We start from the raw sequence: 12,825 nt of genomic DNA, 5'->3' as shown, positions 1-12,825 counted from the left end.
CACTTTAATAACATTGATTTGAATCTAATATTACTTTGTGCTAATAGATTAATTGAAGCTCCATTAGCACGCATATACGAAGCACAAATTACTTTTCATTATTAAGTGACTACATGAATCTCACAGCAGAATACATAATGCAGCTGAAAATTGTTTTGCAGACAAAGAACAGCAGCTAGTAATTTGTAATACGCTTTTTTTTTTTCCCCCTCCATGCACATAATTGGTTAAAAAGAATTCTCTGCAGTGTAATTTTCGGCATGTCAGTTAAGTACAAGGAGAAACACAGACCAATACTCTGTCTAGAAAAATTGGGAAAGACTAAGCACTTCTACATTCACTATTATTTTCATTTAAAAAAAAATACATCAATAAATTACTGAAAAATATAGCATATTTCACGAGTATCTATTAATTCAAATCATACTGAAGTTTTCAGCATATCTACTAAGCAACAATACTTTTTTTCAGAAATTTAAGATTTCACATCATCATCTGCAGTATGATCGTTATCTTTATTCAAATACACACATTCATCAACATTTATGATTCATTAGTTCTTCTATTTAAATTGCTAAACCATATGCTATCACTTTCTAAAAGATAGAGAGAATTGTAAAAATGGCTAAGAAGGCACAGTACATATCTGTATTCTACACATAATGAATACTGCAGTTCTCCAAGACTAAGTGCAGGTAGAAGAAAAATATCATCTAGATAGTTTATGTAACACAACCTCAAAGGCACAACATTTTTCTACTGTTCATAAATATTAGGATACATAACGGCACTGGTAAATCATCCCTGAAGTTGGTGCAAGCACATTACTATTTACATTACTAACAGAATGCCATTACCAGAAGTGCTATACTCAAATATTAATCTGCTTCTGCTGTTGCCCATAATTTGGCGGTGCTCTAAGGATATACTCCAACATGAAAACGGTACAACTTCGAAGGGCTATGTCTGCCTTTTGTTAAACACAAACATGGAGCTGTGTTTACATTCATGTTCTTTTACTTCCTCCTGCTTTGGGCAGTGCTCTAACATCTCTGCTGTTTAAAAAGTTTTTGTTAGAAAAATAAAACTTTAAAAAGGTTTTTGTTGGTAAAATATATTAGACCATTTTTATTATTGTCAAATCATCACCTTTGTGACTTCAAATAAAATAAATATAAATAATGTGTTTTTCAAACTATTTCACAATTAAAATAGAACTGTTCTAAACTTCTCTGTCTTCAATATTTTACATATTTCACTATTTACACTTTAAGTATGATCTTCATGTGGGCAACCGTAATAGAGGGGTTATGAAGTGCCTCTCTTCGAGCAATTAATAAAAAAAAAAGGCACGACCCTTGTATCTAATAGGCATTTACATGGGTAAGTCATCACCCTGAATTTATTGAGTCCCTAAAGTAGATTTATAATGAACTTCTTAATAAATTATGGATTCAAATGCTTGAATGTCTATTACATCAACCTTTCGCAGGTTTTTCTCATTATATACTCTGGCATTACAAAATATCAAAATATTCAGAAGCATCGCCAAAATAAAACACTTTTTCAGAGGAACAATAACAATAAAGATTTATTGATAGGAACACAAATCATGCCACTATAGCATACATGTTTGAATAAGAAGAATAAAGTGGAAAAGAACAAAGTTTATGTTCAGCTACAAACCATTTCAAGAAGTATTCCTCTCAACACCTCAGATGAAAAACAACATATAGATAACATGACTTGAGAATTAACTCAAAAAGAATTCTGCATACTTGAATGAGTAGGAACTGACAGCGGGGAACTAAAAAAAAAAACAAACAAACACTTGCTAAAATATTACAAGTTCCTTCTTCTCTTTCAATTGCAGTCTTACACTGTACTAAGAGAAAATGGAATCCGTGCTCTAAACACAAAGTACTACTTTTCTGTGTGTTGAATGAAAATCTGTTTTATAAACCTAAATTGCACCCAAATCACACTGAACGTTTTTCCATTTATAAATGTATACTGCAAGTTTTTAAAAGTTTATTTCTGCATGAATTAAGCACATTACATGTTAAAAGTAGTTTTCAATCATGTTCTACATCCATGTAGCTTATCAGACAAACTAGCCATTACTTAGACATTAAACTAGACATTACAGTAATGCAATAATATTACCCCTGAAATAAGGCTTATATAGAGAAGTGCTTGTGAGAGTGACAGCTACAAAGTGAATTCATGCATTGACACACAGGAAAATTCATGCAGTAACAGACATAAGAGTACACGAAAAGAAGTGCTAACCCTTAGTTTTGGGATAGAAAGTCTTCTACAGAGAAATCCTCATGAAGTCTGATTATATCACACAAGTCCACAGATTCAGCACAGCACATGCATAATCTCTACATCATAAATGCACACCCAGTTACCTCAGTACAATCACATTCACATATCATGCTGCTCATGGCACTCAAATGGTACACATACAGTGAAAAAAGATAAAGTTTTCATGTATTTCAACTTTAGTATTTTAAATGCCTAAACATATAATGAGGAAGCACCAAATTTCATTTATTTATTTAATAACAGGGAAGGTCTCTTAATGAGACCTTTAAATTAAATTCGTTAACTTATGAGTTAGCACTCAACTATATCAAATCATTTGGTGCATTTTAATCAATGTTTGATTATAAGACCTTATAAGCATGTGAAATACTCTAAGTGGCAATCAATTACAGGTCTATTAATAGCAGTATTAATTATAAACAGAACATATACTATTCCTGCTGAAAATTAACCAAAACAGTATCACCTTTTATTTGCTCCAAGTGTTCCAGTTTCTGTAACGTGTATTAGAAATACATAAAATGTCATCAAGTATGCAATGTGTATCTAATTATCACAGATGTATTTTGGATTTTTAGCACTGTTTTTTCTTCTAGAATCAAGTACACCCAAGATCTTGTTTTACTCACTCTTAGCAAATAAAATTATTTTCCCAAATTAATCTCTACATCCCCTTAAGGGGCAGGCTACACATATATCATTTTGCTTTCTCTAAGAAAGCATCTATACTTGAGAAGTCTACTGGACAAATTGAAACATAATTAATTACTCCGCTCAGACTGTTGTCTGCTTCAGATCAAGGAAAGACCACTAAATATTTCTCAAATGCAACAACACTGAGGCTTTGTTCAATTATTTCCTAAATCACACATGCAAAATTAGTACCATTCTGTACAGTTCAGATACATCCCTATTCAAACTCAATGCTGCACATGAGAACAGCTGACTCCATGTGTTATCTTTACAAGATGAAATAAAGGTTGTCATTAACAAATATGATCTACCAACTAAGTGGAAACATTTCAAAACCAATAATATTTTGAAACCTTCTTTTCTTCAGTTATAATGTTTTGTAAGCATATGTAATGTTACTTTACACTAGCACATACACAAACTGCAGTAGCATATAGGAATTCAATCTAGTTTACCAGGTTGGAATTGATCGTTAACCAGTAATATAATGGAAAGCCACAAGGTCCATAGTAAAGCTTTAAAAACTTACTCAAGTCAATATGTAACATTTCCAATGGGAGACAATATCAGCATTTAAAACTACAAAGTCAATAAGCAGAGGTCTACCTATAGACAAAACCACTAGGAGTTACTTCTACAGAACCCTTTAGTCACTTATATACAGTCTGTAAAACAGGACTGATTAAAGCCACACAGGCACTCACCACAAGAGAAAGGGGCCTCTTCCATGAAACAACACCAATCAGTCCTGACAACAGCACCTGAAACAAAGAAAGCAGAGTCACCCCAGCCTTGGTTTTATACCAGCATATTTAAAAAATAGTAGACAATTCTAATAGCAATAATGAGTATTAAGTTCAGTTATAATGTTTGTTTCCGTCACTCTGGTAATACACTGCTAAAACAGATACTGTTTTCATTTTATTCTGAAGATTAATTAAACAGAAGTACCGTTTATCTGTTTTTAAAACAAATTTTAATCCATCCAACAGATCCAATTAGTTCTGATCAGATTGCAATAGGTCTTCAGACATGTTCTCCCAAGTCCCAAATGTCATCAGTACTAACAGAGAAAAAACGTTTAGGGTAAACTTTCTTGTGGTGTCTTAGCATCATTGAAAATTAGGTCAGAGAAGCACACAAGAAGGGGAGTCAAGATGGGGCAAGTGCTAATTTCATTAGTATTTGATCATTCCTTAGGAATAGTGCAGCAGTTTACTTACAAGTGGCAGATCGATTGACATTGTTTACTTGACACTGATTTAAAATATTTTGTGCAATTTTTCACAAAGCCTCCTGTTCTGACAGAAGTATGCCCCCCAAAATGCTATCAGAATCATTCAAGTGATTGACAGTTCCTAAGCAGTGCCCTAACAAAGCTTAAGAAATGCCTTAAAATTATTTCTAGTATTACTAGTGAAAACCCCGTCCCTCTCTGTATCACACACAGGCACCTTCAGGAAGGTATAATTTAAAAATCACTTTAAATGCCTTTTTGATGTAAATAATTCCAAACCTTTTGGTAAAATCAGCCAGGGTACCCTGCTAAATCAAAAGATTGTTGTTTTTTTTCCTACACGACAACAGTACTTCACCTTATTTTTGCAGAAAACAAACAAAAATGACAAACAAAACCCACCCACAAACATTCATTTAAAACATATATTTAACATACAGATATACCACCCCCAGTTTTTTGATTTTTTTTTTCAAGACCTACTTATTCCACATGAGCTTTCCTTAGTTTCTAAGTAAAAATATATCCCTCCACTACAAGTCAAAAGCAAGCTAAAATTCATACCATGAGTAACCCAAGCTTATCTCAGGTACTCAAAAATAATACCTAAGTTACAGCTCGGACACCATAAACTTCAAAGACTGTTAAATGTCAAGAGCATAAAACACAGAAACTGGAGCGATGGGGTGAGGAATACTGACTCCGGAGGAGAAAATAGGTAGCAGAGGGAGTCTCTTCATTAGCACATTTAATCAAAAAAAATAATAAGCCAGAATGTAAATAACATGCAGAGAAAACAATACATTATGTATTTATTTCATGATTCAAAACTGCATCTGTATCTAGCGTCTAGAGAAGCAATGCACGTGGTGCTGGTGACCAGGCTGGAAACAGGCTGCCTACTGGTGCTTGGAGCGAGTGCGGAAGCAAGAGCTGGTGGAGCATGGAGAGCCAGGTGGTACAGCACCCGGGTGAAGGTCTGTAGATGTTCATACTGCAACATATTTCACACTACCTGCCTGGGCTGTAGACATTCATACTGCAACTTATTTCACGCTACCTGATAAAATCCACAGCTGCTGCAGCTGAAAATATTCGGGAAGACATGTTGGGAGATGCAACCTTTGTTATTTTCTTTAGCACCTATGCCATATAAAAACCTCAGATAAGGTTTCATAGTAAAACTACAGTGTTGGACTAAAAACTAAGTACAAATGCAACACGTGAGAAGTCACAAAACCACAACAACAGTGGTTCCAAAATCAGGATATGGAATCCTAACGACTGCAGATAATCCCTAGAGAGAAATTGAGGCAGCTTGTATTTATTCTACAGTATTTCCTAGAGCATGTAACTTCCATACCAGCTACATGCTTCAGATGTTGGCCAAGGCAGGAAAAAGCAGAGTTCCTTTTTTTTTTTTTCAGTTAATTAAATTTGCTCACACAGCTGTGTTAGCTTATTATTGTTGTATGATAACTGTCTCTGGGCTGATAATCATGTAACGTGAAACTGCACTCAAGAAGGTAAAATGACAGGGTTAGCTAGCTTTACTTGAGGCTAGACAGCAACACGCTCTCAATTAAATAAAAAGGGATGGCTGAAATTGTGAGGTTATTAAAGAAAATCCCTTAAGAAAAACAAAAAAAATGCCTTCCAGAACAGTGTATGTATTGATAAATAAAATACTCATGCATAAGCCAGTACTTCTCAGTCATCAAGTCGTGCTGAGAGTCGAAGTGCTTTAGTGTACTACTTATGACCAGCAAATCCTTTCTTTCGTTTGCTGTGCAGCCTCCCTTCTGCGAGGTAGAACTCTCTCTCTCTCCTGCCCAACATACCTGTGGCATTGTGCATCACTGAAGAAGCAAGGGAGCTGATCCTTTTTGTTCAGTTGAACTACAGCTGGTTTTGACCTTTATGGGTGCCTTGCAAAATGAGAGTTACGTATGTTTCTGTTAGAAAAAACCTCCTTGGCACTCACCCTACTGGTAACCACAAAAAAGGTCAAGGGCAGTACATTGGTAAATTCTTAATATTCACTGATGGTAGACACTAAAACACTATCCTTCGTCTGTGTCACGAATATTGTCATTACAAGAGTTCACATAAACCACATGGTAATTTTCTAAATCCTATTAGTCCCCAGTATCACTGTGGTTACCCAAAAGCTTGTTTTGCCTTGACATGTAGTTATCCACAGCAGCAAGCACCTTTAACACTTTAAGCCACTGTCTACACAACTGTATAATTAAAAAAAAGCAAACTGAGAACATTATACATCCACTTCTGTTAGAATATACCAAGTGACTCTTAAAACAGAAGTCTAAAGATGATTTCTCACGGTGCGCAGAGGACCAAGAATTTAAAAAAAAAAAAAACAAAAAAAAAAAAACAAAACCACAACATTGTTTTCTCTTCATTTTTCACTTTTTATAAATACAAATGTCAATATTGGATAAAACTAGTCTGGCCTTATTTACTTTATCTACAAAAGTTATTTGAGTTATTTTAAGTTGTGTGTAATTCGCAGACCCAAGAAACTTACAGTAGTCACTCACAGTATCCGGTGCTTCCATCAGCGAAAACAGCTTGTGTAACATGTTCTTCATTTCACCAGATTAAGGGCCATGAAGCACAGCACAAGGTAAGCTGTTTTTATGCAAGTATCTAAAACAATGGCATTTCCTAAACATAGATTGAAAGGCTGAGCTGTATATATCTCTTCTAATGTTTTCTAAAAATCACTACATCACATGTATATTCTGAAGAGGTTTTTTTTTCTTTCTTAAACAAAAACTGAATTGGAGTTATGATGATTTTTTAACAACTTGCCTATTAAACCTATGCAATGTGACTTGATTTGATAGCCTGCATATAATCTCGGGCCTAACTTCTATCTGCTTAACTATAATGAAAATGCCCAATGATTTATTAATCAAATAAAACAAAGCTACTAAAAACGTTTTCAAAACCAGATTTGCCAGCTTCCTGAGCAGGTACATACAGCTGCAGGAATTCTGTTCAACTATAACAGTGGTGTTGATTCAGAGAACAAAAATAAACAGAATACATCAGTGCTGACTTCTGCAGCATTAGAAATACAATATTACATTAGGTATGAATGCCTTTCAACACGCATATAAAAACTCCATTATCATTAATGCAAGCTGTGCTCATGCATGGAGAAGATGCATTTATTTTAATATGCACACACTGAGGCAGGACAAAAACAGAAGGTGAAATTACTTTCTGGTACAGGGATTGCAAACAAAGGATTTAATACAAACAAACAAAAAAGCCCCCGATAATGTCTTTTCCAGCATTTTCAATTGTCTGAACTCAAGCCTCTAGAAATTCCGAGTGCTGATTTTGAGTATGGTACAGACCAGATGATGCAGTCTCTTGATATCGCTTATACCATCAGCTTTCACAGAATCACAGAATCACAGAATTTCTAGGTTGGAAGAGACCTCAAGGTCATCGAGTCCAACCTCCAACCTAACGCTAACAGCCCTCCACTAAACCATATCCCTAAGCTCTACATCTAAACGTCTTTTGAAGATTTCCAGGGATGGTGACTCCACCACTTCCCTGGGCAGCCTGTTCCAATGTCTAACAACCCTTTCAGTGAAGAAGTTCTTCCTAACATCTAACCTAAAACTCCCCTGGCTCAACTTAAGCCCATTCCCCCTCGTCCTGTCACCAGGCACGTGGGAGAACAGGCCAACCCCCACCTCGCTACAGCCTCCCTTGAGGTACCTGTAGAGAGCGATAAGGTCACCCCTGAGCCTCCTCTTCTCCAGGCTGAACAAGCCCAGCTCCCTCAGCCGCTCCTCGTAGGACTTGTTCTCCAGGCCCCTCACCAGCTTCGTCGCCCTTCTCTGCACCCGCTCAAGCACCTCCATGTCCTTCTTGTAGCGAGGGGCCCAAAACTGAACACAGTACTCGAGGTGCGGCCTCACCAGAGCTGAGTACAGGGGGACGATCACCTCCCTAGCCCTGCTGGTCACGCTGTTCCTGATACAAGCCAGGATGCCGTTGGCCTTCTTGGCCACCTGAGCACACTGCTGGCTCATATTCAGCCGACTATCCACCATCACTCCCAGGTCCTTCTCTGCCTGGCAGCTCTCCAACCATTCCTCTCCCAGTCTGTAGCTCTGCTTGGGGTTATTGCGCCCCAGGTGCAGGACCCGGCACTTGGCCTTGTTGAACTTCATGCAGTTGACCTCAGCCCATCGGTGCAGCCTATCCAGATCCTCCTGCAGAGCTTTCCTACCCTCGAGCAGATCGACACACGCACCTAACTTGGTGTCATCTGCGAACTTACTGAGGGTGCACTCAATGCCCTCGTCCAGATCATCGATGAAGATATTAAAGAGGACCGGCCCCAGCACCGAGCCCTGGGGGACGCCACTAGTGACTGGCCTCCAACTGGACTTGGCTCCATTCACCACGACTCTTTGGGCCCGGCTATCCAGCCAGTTTCTAACCCAGCGAAGCGTGCGCCAGTCCAAGCCAAGAGCAGCCAGTTTCTTGAGGAGAATGCTGTGGGAGACGGTGTCAAAAGCCTTGCTGAAGTCAAGGTAGACCACATCCACAGCCTTTCCCTCATCCACCCAGCGCGTCACTCTGTCATAGAAGGAGATCAGGCTTCATCTCCAAAATGGTTTTGTATGTAACATATTTTCCAGTGTCCTCCCTTTAAACAACTTCTCCAAACTACAAAAAGTGTATATTTATATGAACATGAATTAAATTAAAACCACACTGAATACAATGAAAGACTGTCTAGGTAAAATAAATTCCTGGAACCGTAAAATCCCTAATGTTTCAGTATTAATTTGCTTAGTAAAACAAATTCTTTTTTCTCAGCACAACTTGAGATCTTGCAATGCTTTTCAAATACAGAGCACATTAGCTACAGAAAACTCAAAGTTCTATTGCCTATTCTTATTTCTAGTTTCTTGTTGAGGATTATACACCATATGTCGAGTCATCTGCTCCTGTTCTGCAAATTTAAGAGTTCCTCACTTGTTCAAGTTTGTAAACAGTGAACAAATTCTCCAGTCAATGGATTCAGTTACCAATAAAATAAGCATACATACTGTTCCCATTAATTGCACCGAACTCCTTCTTCTAAGATACTAAACACAGCAAATAATGTGAATTGTGGTTATCCTTAGCTCCTACGTTACCTGAATGAACAGAATCAACAGCATAGCAGTGTATTTCCTCCCAGTTAAAGCATATAACATGTCAACATATAACATGTCAATTCAAGCATACTGAAATAAACTATTTTTAAGAAAAGAAAAAGGTGAAATAATATAACATGTTATTTAGAGGGGTTAACTGTGCTAGTGAAAATATTGATTATTCCCGCAAGGAGGGGAGGAAAAGCCAATCCCAACTGTGTAATGAGCTCTACTAATACCTGCAATCAAAAATAAAATGGAAACTCTTGTCTAACAAGCTAGGTATTATTGATAAAGCAATATCAATAACTTAATTTTGCAGAATAATAGATGACCTCATACCATGAGCAAATATAAGTGCTTCCAAGTGACTTAGAACAGACACTGGAGCAATAAACCAAAGTAAATTAGGGCATAACTAAATAAGCAGGGCTTAACTGAGTTTCAAAGGGACTAGGGTCCCAGTTAAGGGACAGAGAAAATGCAACAGATGAAGAGCATACTGAAACACCAGACTTTTTGGTGTGATTTTTCTCAGTTCAAAGTGCTGATAAAAAGCTTTACTCAAACAGAGTGGTATTCTCAAAACATTAGGCCAAAATTGCATGTGGCATTACATTGGGCATAAAGGAAAAATTGGGGGCAATCCAATTATAACCATATAAATATCCACACATAAATTTGTGAACAGATTTAATAAATCTTTTAAAATAAAAGGCCAGACAACTATTTTGAGGAATGCAATATGGAAACTTAACATGATTTTATACTGCATAATGCACCTCGAGTACTGCATTCAGTTTTGGCCCCTCACTACATGAAAGATACTGAGTTGCTGGAACACAGCATCGTTGCTCACCTCTGAATGTGAGGGACTGAAAAGCACGGCTTCTGTGGTGCAGGCAAGGCAACTGGGGCTGCTTGGTCTGGAGAACAGGAGGCTGAGAGGAGGCATCATCACGCTACAACTACTTGAAAGGAGGCTACAGCAAAGAGGGTGCCCGTCTCTTTTCTCATGTGACAAGTGTTAAAACGTGAAGACGTGGCCTTAAGATGCACCAGGGGAGGTTTAGGTTGGCTATCAGGAAGAATTTCTTCATGGGAAGGGTGGTGGTTAGGCACGGAACAGGCTGGGAAGTGATGGTAACTACCATCAAGGTAAATTAAGAGATGTGCGGATGTGGTGCTTAGGGACACGGTTCGGTGACTTGGTAGCATTAGGCTGATGGTCCAACTTGATGATCTTAAGGGTCTTTTCCAATCTAAATGATGATAGGATTCTAACAGCTTTGGTTACATTGAACAGAGAACAGAAGAGAATATGATGAGAATATGTACGAATATGATTCCCAGTAAATGTAAGACTTACGATCATAGAAGTACCAGCAAAATTTAGATAAATTTAGTTCTTATAGGTGATATGTTTATAGATGTATATGCACATCCTTTAAAAAGAAATGTATGTTTTGTGAACCTACATGTGAATGCACGTAGATAGCCTACAGGCCCAACGCTGTCTGCACGTCTACTCCAGGACCTACCGATATACCATCACTGTCCACATGGGGATTTCTTTCCCTGTATACCCAGTTTGAAACTCTCATGTTTCAATGTATGCTCTTACTAAAAGAGTCTTCAATTTTCATCTCAATCTAGATTAAAATACTGGGCTGCAAAAATAGTACTTGTCATGCTTTCTTAAGAAAGGATTTTTCCCCCCCCCCACATTTCAGAGAAACAGATTTGTCAAGCTGGTATGCAGAACAGTAACAGAAAAGGTAACAAATTGGGTGCCAAAGAAGGGAATACTTCTACAAATGAGGACAAATGTATACAGCTGTCAGTCATCTTTAACTGATCGTAATAAGAGGAGTTCAGGTGCAGTGCAGAAACCCTAAGTCACCTCTCTTCACAATTTCAGGACTTAATGCTTTCTGAAGTTCAGATTTCATCTTCTCTTTTTCTCCTAAGACACTAAGGACATCAAATGCCAGTACAAAAATTCTTCAGCAAATCCAAGGGTATGTTTACATTTTGTTATTGTATTTAATGTGCTGTATTGTAAGTGGGGCAAAGAACAAACATTATATGTTGGTGTAGGCCTCTGTATCATCTTCTAACATTTTTCTAATACATGCTCAAATTTTTCTATTTCCTATGTATTTTCTCTGGAAAATGAGAAGCCTTGCTTAGGAGGTATTAAGGATAAAATATAGTTTTGACAGAGATGTTTTATGCAAAATAAATACCTATACTTTAAACTGTCATTTTTTTATCGTTTTACAACCACCCTCAATTCTGTAGATATCTTTTTAAAAATATGCCTATGAGAAGAGGTTGAAGCAAGTTGGTTTCATGAGAGGGAAGACTGAGATGGAACAAAATGGCAGTTTTAAAAAAACGTACAAGATGGTTAAAAAGAGGATGATGGCCAACTATTCTTCAAGTTCATTAAATGCTGAACAAGAAATTCGACTGATTTACATTTGTGCTAATGAAGATTTAGGCCGGACACCAAGAATTTTCTAATTCTCAAGACATCTCAACCTTGGCAGAAGGGATAATTACAGAAATCCCATCACTAGAATTTGTTAACAAGACATTACACAAACACCCGTCAAGGTGGGCCAGGCAGAACCAGGCATAGCACAAGCAGCCAGGTGTACAAGGCTGCCAAACGGAGGGGGCATTGCAGTAAGCCTGCCTAATTCACTGCCTGTCCCTAAGGAGGCAAATAAGAGCTCTTCCAGCATTAGTACCATTCAGTGCTTTCTGCCTGCAAAGCACTACAGCAACTGGTTCTCTTCAGAAGTGTTTGCAGCCCCTGACACACCTCCCAGAGCTCTCCTCCACAGGCGCAGATTACTGTGAGGTTTAATTTTGCTATCTCAAACGTTCCTAGAAGAGTGAAGTTCAATTGTACTTGAATAATTAAAAAGTCTTGATATCCCCAAATATATATTGGTCTAAGTGCACCTCAGAGAGAGAGAATCAACAACTGAAATATCTTCAAGGATGACATTTCTATAAAACCACAATAACCCTGGTAATTGGTAGACAACTGCTTAACAAGTTGCAAGTATTAAATGTTGTGTGAGTAATGTCACAAATATCGCATACTCAGAGCCTTCGGAAGTGTGACACATTACTGTCAAGAGTACAAAATCTTATAATAGTAATATTCATTGCAGCTCCTGCAATCTACTACTGGAAAATTATGGTTAGTGAAATACAAGCTACAGGAGGGAAAAAAGTGACAGCATGGGAATTAGCTAAAACGGGATTTTCTTACTAAAATAATCTACCAAAAACATTACTTTCAACTTCAATTCCTGGAAAAAATAAAGAGGGTGAAAGAAATTC

The 12,825-nt window shown here is 37.5% G+C and overlaps 1 protein-coding gene across 1 annotated transcript in view; it reads right to left on the bottom strand.

Annotated features, from left to right (window-relative positions):
- The window catches only part of ENTREP2 (endosomal transmembrane epsin interactor 2), a gene marked incomplete at its 5' end in the record, with an annotated part of 130,909 nt that overhangs the window by 81,525 nt on the left and 36,559 nt on the right, over positions 1-12,825 (bottom strand). The window contains one exon of the mRNA XM_084293177.1: positions 3,732-3,788. Within this exon, the coding sequence (XP_084149303.1) occupies positions 3,732-3,788 (57 nt within the window). The remainder of the gene's footprint in view (positions 1-3,731; positions 3,789-12,825) is intronic.

The sequence above is a fragment of the Netta rufina genome, assembly GCF_964035555.1.
Source record: "Netta rufina genome assembly, chromosome: 11".
Classification (NCBI taxonomy): Eukaryota; Metazoa; Chordata; class Aves; order Anseriformes; family Anatidae; genus Netta; species Netta rufina.
The sequence above is the reverse complement of the archived record's forward strand: the minus strand, read 5'-3'. Positions and strand labels throughout refer to the sequence as shown.